Source organism: Taudactylus pleione, unplaced genomic scaffold, assembly GCF_031769625.1.
Source record: "Taudactylus pleione unplaced genomic scaffold, aTauple2 ptg001312l, whole genome shotgun sequence".
Taxonomy (NCBI): domain Eukaryota; kingdom Metazoa; phylum Chordata; class Amphibia; order Anura; family Myobatrachidae; genus Taudactylus; species Taudactylus pleione.
Window position 1 is genome coordinate 1 of NW_028285712.1, and position 14,876 is coordinate 14,876.

General features: G+C 46.0%; 1 protein-coding gene and 1 pseudogene across 1 annotated transcript; both read left to right on the forward strand.

Annotated features, from left to right (window-relative positions):
- Positions 1 to 212: 212 nt before the first annotated feature.
- LOC148443286 (uncharacterized) lies at positions 213 to 8,456 on the forward strand (the record flags this gene model as incomplete). The annotated part of the gene is made up of 6 exons (XM_088463018.1): positions 213 to 338; positions 5,359 to 5,475; positions 6,311 to 6,502; positions 7,132 to 7,210; positions 7,865 to 7,962; positions 8,106 to 8,456. Coding segments are annotated over exons 2-6 (804 nt in total), but the record flags the coding sequence as incomplete, so codon positions are not given.
- Positions 8,457 to 8,486: 30 nt separating this feature from the next.
- LOC148443287 (uncharacterized) overlaps positions 8,487 to 14,876 on the forward strand; it is a 223,309-nt pseudogene continuing 216,919 nt past the window's right edge.

Below are 14,876 nucleotides of genomic sequence, written 5' to 3' on the forward strand. Positions count from 1 at the left end.
GGAGCCGCCGCTAGAACAGGATCACACGGCAGCCGGTCATGTGACGCTGATGCTGCTGCTGGAGTAAGGGGGAGGAGCTCCGGGCACTAGAGCAGGACTCTATGTACAGCTACAGCAAGTGTCCCCAGTGTGCAAAAGAGACGGAGGCGGCGGCCATTTTCCCGAGGCCCAAATCACTTCATGAGGAACAACGGGTGACTATAGATCCCCTTCAGTGTTTGTTCCCTGGAAGTGACGTAGTAGTGAGGGCGGAAGTGACGTTACACGCCCATACAGTCTCTCTATCATTCCCAACAACTGCAGATACAGGAAGCAGCAATTGTTGTATTTGGCAGGAGGTAATTATGTTATTATTCTATAGGCTGAGCAGACTCTTGTGTCACTTTACTGTAGTACAGATGGAGCTGACTCTGGTGCTGCATTGTCATTGTGCAGGAGGGTTGCACTCAAGTCTTCTATTTGTATAATACAGGTGGTGCAGACTTTGTTGTTACTATAATACAGGTGGCGCAGCCTCTGTTGATACTATAATGCAGGTGGTGCAGACTCCGTTGTTACTATAATACAGGTGGTGCAGACTCCGTTGTTACTATAATACAGGTGGTGCAGACTCCGTTGTTACTATAATACAGGTGGTGCAGACTCAGTTGTTACTATAATAAAGGTGGCGCAGACCCCGTTGTTACTATAATACAGGTGGCGCAGACTCTGTTGTTACTATAATACAGGTGGCGCAGACTCAGTTGTTACTATAATACAGGTGGCGCAGACTCAGTTGTTACTATAATACAGGTGGCGCAGACGGTGGCGCAGACCCTGTTGTTACTATAATGCAGGTGGTGCAGACTCCGTTGTTACTATAATACAGGTGGTGCAGACTCCGTTGTTACTATAATACAGGTGGTGCAGACTCAGTTGTTACTATACTAAAGGTGGCGCAGACCCCGTTGTTACTATAATACAGGTGGCGCAGACCCCGTTGTTACTATAATACAGGTGGCGCAGACGGTGGCGCAGACTCAGTTGTTACTATAATACAGGTGGCGCAGACTCAGTTGTTACTATAATACAGGTGGCGCAGACGGTGGCGCAGACCCTGTTGTTACTATAATACAGGTGGCGCAGACTCTGTTGTTACTAATATACAGGTGGTGCAGACTCTGTTGTTACTATAATACAGGTGGCGCAGACTCAGTTGTTACTATAATACAGGTGGTGCAGACTCAGTTGTTACTATACTAAAGGTGGCGCAGACCCCGTTGTTACTATAATACAGGTGGCGCAGACCCCGTTGTTACTATAATACAGGTGGCGCAGACGGTGGCGCAGACTCAGTTGTTACTATAATACAGGTGGCGCAGACTCAGTTGTTACTATAATACAGGTGGCGCAGACGGTGGCGCAGACCCTGTTGTTACTATAATACAGGTGGCGCAGACTCTGTTGTTACTAATATACAGGTGGTGCAGACTCTGTTGTTACTATAATACAGGTGGTGCAGACCCCGTTGTTACTATAATACAGATGGCGCAGACTCAGTTGTTGTTATAATACAGGTGGCGCAGACCCCATTGCTTCTATAATACAGGTGGTGCAGACTCCGTTGTTACTATTATACAGGTGGTGCAGACCCCGTTGTTGCCATATCACAGGTGGCGCAGACCCCATTGTTACTCTAATACAGGTGGCACAGACTCTGTTGTTACTATAATACAGGTGGTGCAGACTCTGTTGTTACTATAATACAGGTGGTGCAGACCCCATTGCTTCTATAATACAGATGGTGCAGACTCAGTTGTTGCCATATCACAGGTGGTGCAGACCCCGTTGTTACTATAATACAGATGGCGCAGACTCAGTTGTTGCCATATCACAGGTGGTGCAGACCCCGTTGTTACTATAATACAGGTGGTGCAGACTCAGTTGTTGATATAATACAGGTGGCGCAGACCCCATTGCTTCTATAATACAGGTGGTGCAGACTCCGTTGTTACTATTATACAGGTGGCGCAGACCCCGTTGTTGCCATATCACAGGTGGCGCAGACCCCGTTGTTACTCTAATACAGGTGGCACAGACCCCGATGTTGCTATAATACAGGTGGTGCAGACTCAGTTGTTACTATAATAAAGGTGGCGCAGACTCCGTTATTACTATAATACAGGTGGCGCAGACTCCGTTATTACTATAATACAGGTGGCGCAGACTCCGTTGTTACTATAATACAGGTGGCGCAGACTCTGTTGTTACTATAATACAGGTGAGGCAGACCCCGTTGTTACTATAATACAGGTGGCGCAGACTCCGTTGTTACTATAATACAGATGGCGCAGACTCAGTTGTTACTATAATAAAGGTGACACAGACTTAGTTGTTACTATAATACAGGTGGTGCAGACCCCGTTGTTACTATAATGCAGGTGGTGCAGTCTCAGTTGTTGTTATAATACAGGTGGCGCAGACCCCATTGCTTCTATAATACAGGTGGTGCAGACCCCGTTGTTACTATAATACAGGTGGCACAGACCCCGTTGTTACTATAATACAGATGGCACAGACCCCGTAGTTACTATAATACAGGTGGCGCAGACCCCGTTGTTACTATAATACAGGTGGTGCAGACCCCGTTGTTACTATAATACAGGTGGCACAGACCCCGTTGTTACTATAATGCAGGTGGCGCAGACCCCGTTGCTGTTATAATACAGGTGACGCAGACCTTGCTTGGTAACTGGTTGCTCTGATGCGTAGGGATAGGGATTATAAAATGGGTCAGCAGGATTTTGTAAATATATGGAATTCTCCTGAACGGCTCAGCTCACTGCAGCGCCCCCTGCCTCTGTATAACTCTCAGTGCACATCCTCATTTGGGGACTTGGGACTGGACATCGGAAGCCAACCATCAAATGTTTGAAACTTTCGATGTGAAGGTAACTAACCATCGCATCAAAAGAATTCAATGGTAAAACTATTTATATGATATGTACATACACAATAATAACTGCAGCTTCGTAGGCAGGGGGTGGGATTGGGGTCTGGAGTAACATCATAATACTGTACTCTCTAATGTGCGGATTCAGTCTTTGTATATAAATGAAGGGACATAAATAAGGGAACAAGAAACCAGTGACTTACTGTACAATACAATGCAGGACAAGGGTTATACACATTGCTGCATTAGTGATCAGAGTACTCAGATACACAACAAGGCATGTTAGGTGCTCTAGTGGGGAGTGAGAAGTATAAGTAAAGAGAAGCACAAGAGGGATGAGGGCCCTGCTCGTCAGAGCTTACATACTAATGGCTGTCCCTGCGTTATGCAGCGGGAACTGTAGGGTACACTACATACCCAGGATAAACCCATGAAGATTCCCTGATGCAGGCAGCAGACAAGGAGCCAGGGGAGTCATAGCTATTAGCAATTAAAAAAAGCCACCATAGGAACACCATTGAATGATTACCACCCGATGGTGACAAACAATCGTAGGCCGCCATCGAATGGTAAAAACCACTACCATAAAAACAAACATTGATGGTGAGTAAACATCAGATGTCAGTGTCCATCCCTAGTGTGACAGGCAGAAATTACAGCCTCCTTGTATGAAGCTGCTCAGGGCAGAGTGGAGCCTGGGAGCCCTGCACAGAGCCAGCTCTGCTCCTTGGCACAATCTGCATACACGGTGGGGATACATGCACCCTCACCACTACCGTGCCTTCTCTATCACTGCACATTGTGACCAGATCTGTGGGTTGGGTTACCACCTTTTCATTTTATGGGCAAAAACAGCACTTTATATGCTATAAAGGCCCCTCGTGCTCTTTTATATGACTTAGAGCCCCCTTGTGCCCTTTTATAAGTCTCAGCGGACAGTCGCACCCCTTCATATGCCTGAAAGCCCCCTTATGCCGCTATATGCCAGCCGAGAGGCCACACGTGCCTTTATATACCTCGGAGCGTTCTCACCCCCTTTTTATCCCTATGAACCCACTTGCACCCCTTTGTATTGGTGGCCTGCAAGTGGGACTAAGTGATATGCAGCTGACATCGATAAACAGGAAGAGGTGCCAGTATGGAGCTCCAGTATGTTAGCCTGCCTTTCTGGGTGCTCAAACAGAGCTAGAGTATGTTTGCCATCTATTCTGGAGAATGGAGTTTTACGTGCATTAGTAATCCGTTCCCGGTGCTGGATTACAGCTCTGATACCCTTAACCAACCATGGCGGAGGGAGCTCTGAGTATGTTAGCCAGGTGTTTGGGCTGCCAGACTGGAGGTCTGAGTAGTTAGCCAGCAATTCTAGATGCCAGAATAGGGCTACAAGAACCTTGTCCATCCCTTCAAGCTGCCCCAATTAGGTCTCCCAGTGCCTCAGCCATCCATTCTGGGTGCCGGAATAGGGCTCTAAGTTGCCGAGCCGTTCATTCCAGCTGCTGGAATAGGTATTGGAGCAGTAGTTCTATCTGTTTGAGAACAGGTGTTGGGTTACTAATTCCATCTCCGCCAGCTCTCGGAATAGGTTTCTCAGTACCATGGGTGTAACTAGAGCTTTGTGGCCCCACAGTAACCTTTTTGACGGGTCCCTACAAAACACTCACCCAGAGGGGGAGGGCATCTACATACAAGATGTCCACAATAACTAGTCATCCATTACTCTGCCCCCAATACTGGAACACTGGGGGGCAACATCATCATATCTAGGGAGGGAGCTATTAACCTCTCACCAAGGAAAGCTCAGACCAACCATGGTTACCAAGTCACTAATAGAGGGGGGCACCCAGGAGTGTCAGTGTAACCCCCAATACATGGATCAGTTCCGCTTCCTCGGGCAAATTGCATCAAGTATGTGTTGTGGAGGTCCAGGACTATTGGCCACAAGAGGACCATTGGTGTAACCTCCAGCAATGACGTGTGGTGGTCACTGAGCAGCCCTATGAAGCTGGGTCAGAGGAACGTCTAAGAAACACTGACCTAGACATTATGGCTCTGGGAATGAGGGGACTTAGTGGTCACTCAGTGTATTACATTTATATAGGCAACACGATAGTGTAGTGGACAGCATTTCTACTCTGCTCTGGGGTTGTGAATTCAATTCCCAACCAAGGTCCTGTATGTGTGGATTCTGTATGTTTTTCTGTGTTTGCATTGGTTTCTTCCAGGTGCTCTGGTAGGTTAGTTGGCTTCTTTCATAAATACCCCTGGTGTGTGTATGGGCTGTCCATGTGGTAGGAAATGTAGATTGTAAGCTCCCCTGGGGCAGGGACAGATGTGACTAAATATTCCCTGTAAAGCACTGTGTAATATGTGCGCACTACATAGATAACTGGTAAGAAATTGCTTCTAATAATTATATTTATTCCTAGATTTCTGTGCAGTGAGGAGTCAGATCTTGATCAATGAAGATGGACAAGGACAGGAGTCACATGACTGAGAGGATACTAAATCTCACCCTGGAGATCATCTACCTGCTGACTGGGGAGGTGAGAGGGTCTGGGAGTGTCACAGTGACATCACTTATATCTATAGTAATAATACAGGGACATGACAGGGGAGGTGGGGATCTGGGAGTGTCACAGTGACATCACTTATATCTATAGTAATAATACAGGGACATGACTGGAGAGGTGAGAGGGTCTGAGAGTGTCACAGTGACATCACATATCTATAGTAATAATACAGGGACATGACTGGGGAGGTGAGAGGGTCTGGGAGTGTCACAGTGACATCACTTATATCTATAGTAATAATACAGGGACATGACTGGGGAGGTGTGGGGATCTGGGAGTGTCACAGTGACATAACATATCTATAATAATAATACAGGGACATCACTAGGGAGGTAAGGGAATCTGGGAGTGTCACAGTGTGACATCACTTCTATCTACAGTAATAATACAGGGACATGACTGGGGAGGTGAGGGGATCTGGGAGTGTCACAATGACATCACTTATATCTATAGTAATAATACAGGGACATGACTGGGGAGGTGAGAGGATCTGGGAGTGTCACAGTGACATCACTTATATCTATAGTAATATCCGAGCAGCAGGGAGTCGGTCTCAGATATAGTATTAATCCCACAGTTCTCACTGGAGTTGGTATTACATTGCTATCAGTATATTGTTCTTTTTCTGTCACTTACAAAAAAGTTTTTGGGGTGCAAGAGATACTATATACTCCACATTTTCATACATATGGGAGATTGTTATAAGATTTTTTTTTTTTGTATATTATGCAATTTGATAACCTGAATAAACAGCCTCATTTCGGTGGAGTTTAATTGACCTTCTCATTGATATGTTCCCAATATACAGGATTACACAGTAGTGAAGAAGACATTCGGTGAGTGTGAGACACCCAGCAGCCGTCCCCGTGTGTCAGTAGGACTGAGCCGGACCCAGAGCCCCATCATGGTGCCTCCACCTCACTCACTGATACATGAGAGACACAATGACCAGAAGATCCTGGAACTCACCAACAAGATCATTCATCTGCTGACAGGAGAGGTGACTGCTGGGAATGGAACATTATACAGTAACATCAGGGGATGTGTCTGGGTGATGACTGGAGAGGTGACTGCTGGGAATGGGACATTATACAGTAACACCAGGGGATGTGTCTGGGTGATGACTGGAGAGGGGACTGCTGGGAATGGGACATTATACAGTAACACCAGGGGATGTGTCTGGGTGATGACTGCTGGCAATGGGACAGTATACAGTAACACCGGGGGATGTGTCTGGGTGCTGACTGGAGAGGTGACTGCTGGGAATGGGACATTATACAGTAACACCAGGGGATGTGTCTGGGTGATGACTGGAGAGGTGACTGCTGGGAATGGGACATTATACAGTAACACCAGGGGATGTGTCTGGGTAATGACTGGAGGGGTGACTGCTGGGAATGGGACATTATACAGTGACACCAGGGGATGTGTCTGGGTGATGACTGGAGAGGTGACTGCTGGGAATGGGACATTATACAGTAACACCAGGGGATGTGTCTAGGTGGTGACTGCTGGGAATGGGACATTATACAGCAACACCAGGGGATGTGTCTGGGTGATGACTGTATCATTGTGTGTGTCAGGTTCCTATAAGGTGTCAGGTTGTCACTTATCTGTGTCTCCATGCAGGAGGGGGAGTATATAGAGGAACACAGGGGTCTGTACAAGGACGTGATGATGGAGAATCACTGGCCCCTCACATCACTGGGTAAGACGATACTGTCATTCATTGTACAGGGGAGAGCTGGTATGGAGGCCCCCTATATACACAGACACATCACCTGATAATCGCTTATAGATGTGTTCTCATACATCTGTCCTCAATATGCCACACATTGTGATTTGCCTGGCAGCTCACTTAGATCCCGTGCTACTCTGCTAACGTTGGGCGTCTTTCATAGAGATGTGTCCTCAAATCTAACCTAAATAACAGCACGCAGTGCGACTTGCCTGGCATGCATGAACCAACAGGTCCTGTGCTACTAGTATACACCAGCAGACTGTGCTGATTAATGTGATATGTGACACTTGTATATCTGTTTGCACCTATGTCTGTATATGATGCACAGCTGAACTTGGAATGAAAAAAGCTGCTTTCGCCAGGTTGTAGCACTTCGTATAGAGATTCAGAGACTCAGTCACACACAGATATACATATGTTGCATGTCAATTAATCTGCTGATCACATCGCATTGTGACTTAGACGCATTTTCAGCAAAAATAGTTGCAAAAAAGTCACCTGGCGCTTTGTGTCTAATGGGACTTGGCGCTCCGTAAGGGGCTTTTTGTCTCGACTGCAGCAAAGATGTGTAAGGGCACATCTATATATACAATGTACTCAGTCACTGTGTGTCTCCTACAGATGGACCCAGTAACAGAAATACCCCAGAGAGATGTCCCTGTCCTCATTATTCACAGGATTGTACAGAGAAGAATCACAGGACCCCACAGGAGCATCAGGTAGGTGGGATTTAGGGTCTCACCAGTATACCACAGTGACTGTCACTACATGATGCATAGATAAGCTGTGTGTGTCTTATACACTGATATTATACTGTTTAGTCTCAATTAAATCAGACATTATTGTTATATGGATCATTTAGAGTGAAGATCTTGATATTAAGGCAGAAGAGACAGATGGAGGAGAAGAGACGCATGTGACTGATAATATGGCAGAAGATATAGAGGGAGAAGAAGAGACGTATGTGAGTGATACAGAGGGAGAAGAAGAGACATATGTGACTGATATGAAGGCAGAAGATATAGAGGGAGAAGAAGAGACGTATGTGACTGATAATATGGCAGAAGATATAGAGGGAGAAGAAGAGACGTATGTGACTGATATGAAGGCAGAAGATATAGAGGGAGAAGAAGAGACGTATGTGACTGATATGAAGGCAGAAGATATAGAGGGAGAAGAAGAGATGTATGTGACTTATATGAAGGCAGAAGATATAGAGGGAGAAGAAGAGACGTATGTGACTGATATGAAGGCAGAAGATATAGAGGGAGAAGAAGAGACGTATGTGACTGATATGAAGGCAGAAGATATAGAGGGAGAAGAAGGGACGTATGTGACTGATATGAAGGCAGAAGATATAGAGGGAGAAGAAGAGACGTATGTGACTGATATGAAGGCAGAAGATATAGATGGAGAAGAAGAGACGTATGTGAGGGGTGATCAGCAGTGTAAGGAGGAACAAATCCATACAGATATCAGCACAGGTGAGTTATAAACACATTACATATTCTCCTTGCTAAGTCACTACATCAATGTACAAGCTTATGAGGGAATTGTATCTGCACAGTGGGGGAGTCAGGTGCCATCAGCCCCTATTATACTCCTGCTCTCCCCCTTACATCATGTCACTGTGTTTTACCAGCCCAGAGATCTGACCAGTCTCCTCCCCACACTCTATGGTGTATCTCATACATCAGGAGCCATCAGCCCCTATTATACTCATGCTCTCTCCCTCACATCATGTCACTGTGTGTTACCAGCCCAGAGATCTGACCAGTCTCCTCCCCACACTCTATGGTGTATCTCATACATCAGGAGCCATCAGCCCCTATTATACTCATGCTCTCTCCCTCACATCATGTCACTGTGTGTTACCAGCCCAGAGAACTGACCAGTCTCCTCCCCACACTCTCTGGTGTATCTCATACATCAGGAGCCATCAGCCTCTATTATACTCCTGCTCTCTCCCTCACATCATGTCACTGTGTGTTACCAGCCCAGAGAACTGACCAGTCTCCTCCCCACACTCTCTGGTGTATCTCATACATCAGGAGCCATCAGCCTCTATTATACTCCTGCTCTCTCCCTCACATCATGTCACTGTGTGTTACCAGCCCAGAGAACTGACCAGTCTCCTCCCCACACTCTCTGGTGTATCTCATACATCAGGAGCCATCAGCCTCTATTATACTCCTGCTCTCTCCCTCACATCATGTCACTGTGTGTTACCAGCCCAGAGAACTGACCAGTCTCCTCCCCACACTCTCTGGTGTATCTCATACATCAGGAGCCATCAGCCTCTATTATACTCCTGCTCTCTCCCTCACATCATGTCACTGTGTGTTACCAGCCCAGAGATCTGACCAGTGTCTCCTCCCTGCACTATAAAACCATATACTCCCACATCACAACAAACTCCATGTATACACACACACCAGCTATAAGCACACACTTATTATTGCACAGTCCTTCCACCAATGCTTGTCTACAATGAATAATTCAACCTATAATAGTACTGTCTATGTGACGCTTTGGAGAGAGGTGGTGAGTCTGAGAGAGTGAGAGTTCCAGTGGTGGGGAGCAGCACAGGCAAAGTCTTGGAGGCAGGAGTGGGAGGATATAATGAGTTGGGCGGAGAGGCGCCAGGCATTGGCAGAGCAAAGTAGGTGATGAGAGAGTGGAGGGAGATGTAGAAAGAGATGAAGGGGGGAGACATAAGGTGGCTTTATAGGTGATTGTAAGGAGCTTGAATGTATTGATGGGGAGGTAGAAGCAGTAGTATGGAGAAGATGAGCTGGACCGCAGCATTGAGGACAGATTACATTGGAGAGAGATGGGTGTTGGGGAGGCCACATAGGAGGAGGTTACAGTAGTCCTGTTTAGAGATGAACAGTGAGTTGATGAGGGTCTTCGTTACCTCTAGGGTGAGAGGGGCTCTGATCCTGGAGATATTTTGAAGGTGGAAGTGGCAAGACTGGGACTGAATTTGGATATTGAAGCAGAGGGCAGAGTTAAGGATATCTCCAAGACAGCAGACTTGTGGGATGTGGTGAGGTTGTCGATGGAGGTGAGGGGACTCCAGATGGTGGGAAAACAATCGGCTCAGTCTTAGACATGTTAAGCTTAAGAAAGCACTGTGATATCCAAGAACATTTGCTCTCATTGTAAATTGTTTATTCTTATACATTTGTTTCCAGTAGATGGACACACAAGCAGGAATACCTCGCAGGGAGATCTCATCGTGTCACCAGATTTTATAATAGAAGATAAGAACATAAGACAAGATTGTCCAGGAGAGACTCCAATTACCCTAAATATACATCCAGCACTTCACAGTGCGGATATGTCATCTTGTCCCTCTAATCATGAGGAACTTTCTCCTGATATTTCAGAACTTGCTACACACAGTACAGCTCATATAGGTAATAGAATATTATCTTGTTCTAAATCTGGTAAAAGTTCTATATGTCGGTCAGTTTCTGTTAGACATCAGAAAAGTCACACAGGTAAGAAACCATTTCCATGCTCTGAGTGTGGAAAATGCTTTACACAGAAATCTGATCTTGTTGCACATCAAAGATGTCACACAGGTGAGAAGCCATTTCTATGTTCTGAGTGTGGAAAATGTTTTACAGTAAAATCTGATCTTGTTACACATCAGAGAACTCACACAGGTGTGAAGTCATTTTCATGTTCTGAGTGTCGGAAATGTTTTACACGTAAATTTGTTCTTGTTACACATAAGAGAACTCATACAGGAGAGAAGCCATTTCAATGCTCTGTGTGTGGGAAATGCTTTACCCAGAAATCTCTTTGTGTTAGACATCAGATTACACACACTGGTGAGAAGCCGTTTACTTGCTCTGAGTGTGGGAAATGTTTTTCATATAAAGCAGCTCTTGTTATACATCAGAGAAGTCACACAGGTGAGAAACCATTTCCATGTTCTGAGTGTGGGAAATGTTTTTCATATAAATCAGGTCTTGATAGTCATCAGAGACATCACACAAGTGTGAAGCAATTTCCATGCTCTGAGTGTGGAAAAGGTTTTACAGTAAAATCTGATCTTGTTAGACATCTGAGAACTCACACAGGTGAGAAACCATTTCCATGTTCTGAGTGTGGGAAATGTTTTTCATATAAATCAGGTCTTGATAGTCATCAGAGAAGTCACACAGGGGAGAAACCATTTTCATGTTCTGAGTGTGGGAAATGTTTTTCATATAAATCAGGTCTTGATAGTCATCAGAGAAGTCACACAGGGGAGATACCATTTCCATGTTCTGAGTGTGGGAAATGTTTTGCACAGAAATCAGATCTTGATAGTCATCAGAGATGTCACACAGGGGAGAAACCATTTCCATGCTCTGAGTGTGGGAAATGTTTTAATCAGAAATCAGCCCTTCATAGACATCATAGAACTAGACACAGGAGAAATACAATTTCAATGAGCTGATATTCATGGACCCAAAGTGCTGCACAGAGCACAATCCAGGTGTGTAGAGGGAAAACACAATGAATAGCATCTGAATAATGAGCACAATAAATACTAATCTGGGGAGACTCATCCTAGTTGGAGTTTCTACAGCCTCATGGGACCCCAATAGTTCCTACCAATTGGCATTTATTGCGCTACCATCATATACAGTTACAGTGTTATCAGCTCTGTATATGTGACCTGCAGACGCTCCTGGTGACTGATCGCAGTGTGGTCTATGCTCTCATTTTATTCACCTATATCACATTTATATGCTTTGGATATTGAATAGCTGCTGAATATTTACACTATGGCCGATTGATGCAACTAATGTATATTAGGTACTGCATCGATACTATATACTGTAATAGCTGTGTATATTAATGTATATAATAAAAGCCTCTGTGTCATACAATATGCTGGATGTACCATTCACTCCCTGAAAGCTCGATTCAGGGAACACAGATGAACATGGTAAAGGGTCACCAGCCGCACAGTGTGTCGCAGCACTTTGCTACCAATCACAGCTGTGGTCCTGAAGACCTGTCACATGTAGGGGTGCAGCATGTGAGGAGGACAAGCAGGGGCGCAGACAGGCTCAGGTACTTATGTGCTAAAGAGGCATTATGGGTGTTTACATTACATACCTTGTTCCCACAAGGGCTCAGTGATACTATGGATCAGGGGTGGCCAACCTGCGGCTCTCGAGCCGCATGAGGCTATTTTGAGCTTCTAATGCAGCTGGGCAGACCCCCATTATTACTGAGAATACTGGTCTCTGAAGCCATCGGAGACTGAAGAAGCCTCTGATCGCTTCAGAGGCCAGCGTTACCAGTAATGCAATGCACAGGTGGCGTCATGATGTCACCCGCGATGTGAGGAGCCCACGCGTCTGCTGGATCCAGTTAGATCCAGCAGGCGGCGGAAGCAGCAGTGACGGCGGGAGTCGGGAGCCCTGATGGCTTGGAGCGGTGCCAGCATGAAAGGAAGTTTCTTCATAGGGGTGTGTGCTGGGAGGGGTAGCTAGTGCTGGGGGAACTTCCTTAGGGGCACGACTACAGGGATATTGCAGGAGGGGCACAGCTAGAGGCGGCATTGCTTAATGGGCACTGCTACAAGGGTCAATGCAGAAGGGGCACAATAGCTGCAGGCATTGCTTAATGGGCCAGCTCCAAATGGTGCATTGCATAAGGGCCACAACTAATGGGGGCATTGCTTAATGGGCACAGCTACAGGGGGCATTGCAGAAGGGGCACAACTACAGAGGGCATTGCATAATGGGCACAGCTACAGGGGCATTGCAGAAGGGGCACAGCTACAAGCGGCATTGCAGAATGGGCACAGCTACAGGGGCATTGCAGAAGGGGCACAGCTACAAGCGGCATTGCAGAATGGACACAGCTACAGGGGACATTGCATAATGGGGGCATTGCTTAATGACCACAACTACTGGGGGCATTGCATAATGTGCAGAGCTACAGGGGGGCACAGCATAATGGGCACTGGCATTCTCAAAGTATTTTATGTGGTTCTGGATTTCAATATGTTTATGTGGATCTGGCTTGTTTCTGTGTATTTTGTGTGGATGTGTGATTTATGTGGATCTGCCTTGTTTATGTGAATGTGTCTATTTCAATGTTTTCTATATTGCTCTGGCTTTTTCTTTCACTCTAGCAGTGAAAATGTATATTGGGAAGATTATGTAAAATGTGTATATTCAATGTCCTGGGCTTGCCCCCAGCGTGACTAAAAAGGGTGGTGTGACACAAGGTCATGCTCCTGCAATGTCATACCAAAGGCGTGTGCACAAAAGTGGGTCGTGGCCTTGTGTCAGCTAGGACACGCGCGTATGCTATCAGCTCTTTCGGTTGACTACATATATTTTTTGGCTCTTTGCCTCCGACTGGTTGGCCACCCATGATAAAGATTGAGTCCTGTGCTTAGATGTTGGTGTAGTCAGCCTGGTCAGCTGGACCTGTATATGGGGCCATAACTGCAACTCTTTCTGTACAAATAGGGGTTACATGACTTGTGTGCGGAGTCTGTTACCCGTATTCCCAAATGTGTAGGTAACACAATACCAGGATGACATGAATAACTGATGGAGGAGACCAGCCTACAATGATGGGATGTACAGGATAGGACATGTAATTCTCTCTGTATTTAGGTCTGTTACCCGTATTCCCCATATGTGTAGGTAACACAATACTAGGATGACATGAATAACTGATAGAGGAGACCAGCCTACAGTGCTGGAATGTGCAGGATAAGACATGTAATTCTCTGTATTTAGGTCTGTTACCTGTATTCCCCTGATGTGTAGGTAACACAATACCAGGATGACATGAATAACTGATGGAGGAGACCAGCCTACAATGATGGAATGTGCAGGATAAGACATGTAATTCTCTCTGTATTTATGTCTGTTACCCGTATTCCCCACATGTGTAGGTAACACAATACCAGGATGACATGAATAACTGATGGAGGAGACCAGCCTACAATGATGGAATGTGCAGGATAAGACATGTAATTCTCTCTGTATTTAGGTCTGTTACCCGTATTCCCCACATGTGTAGGTAACACAATACCAGGATGACATGAATAACTGATAGAGGAGACCAGCCTACAATGCTAGAATGTGCAGGATAAGACATGTAATTCTCTCTGTATTTAGGTCTGTTACCCATATTCCCCACATGTGTAGGTAACACAATACCAGGATGACATGAATAACTGATAGGAGACCAGCCTATAATGATGGGATGTGCAGGATAAGACATGTAATTCTCTGTATTTAGGTCTGTTCAGCAGTAATAGATGTACCACTAAAACACATTGCGGTTAGAGTGGTGTAACTAGTGGTATATTTCCTGTAATAGGTAAAGAAGATACATGTGGTAGTGCAGTGGCGGGCTGGGCCGGGGGGCAGGGTGCCATGTGCCCCCGGGCCGCGGGCCGGTGCAGTCTGTGTCACTGTGACACAGACTGCACCGCGTTTGTAGCGCTGACCGGACGGCTATGCGAGCGGCCAGGAGGCCGCTCTGAAAAACAAGAAGGACGGCCCTGATTCAGAGCGAGCGCTCTTTCAGAGCGTCCGGCTCTGAATCAGGCCCTCAGTCCTTTCGGACCTTCCATCCTCAGAGTAAGGCCAAG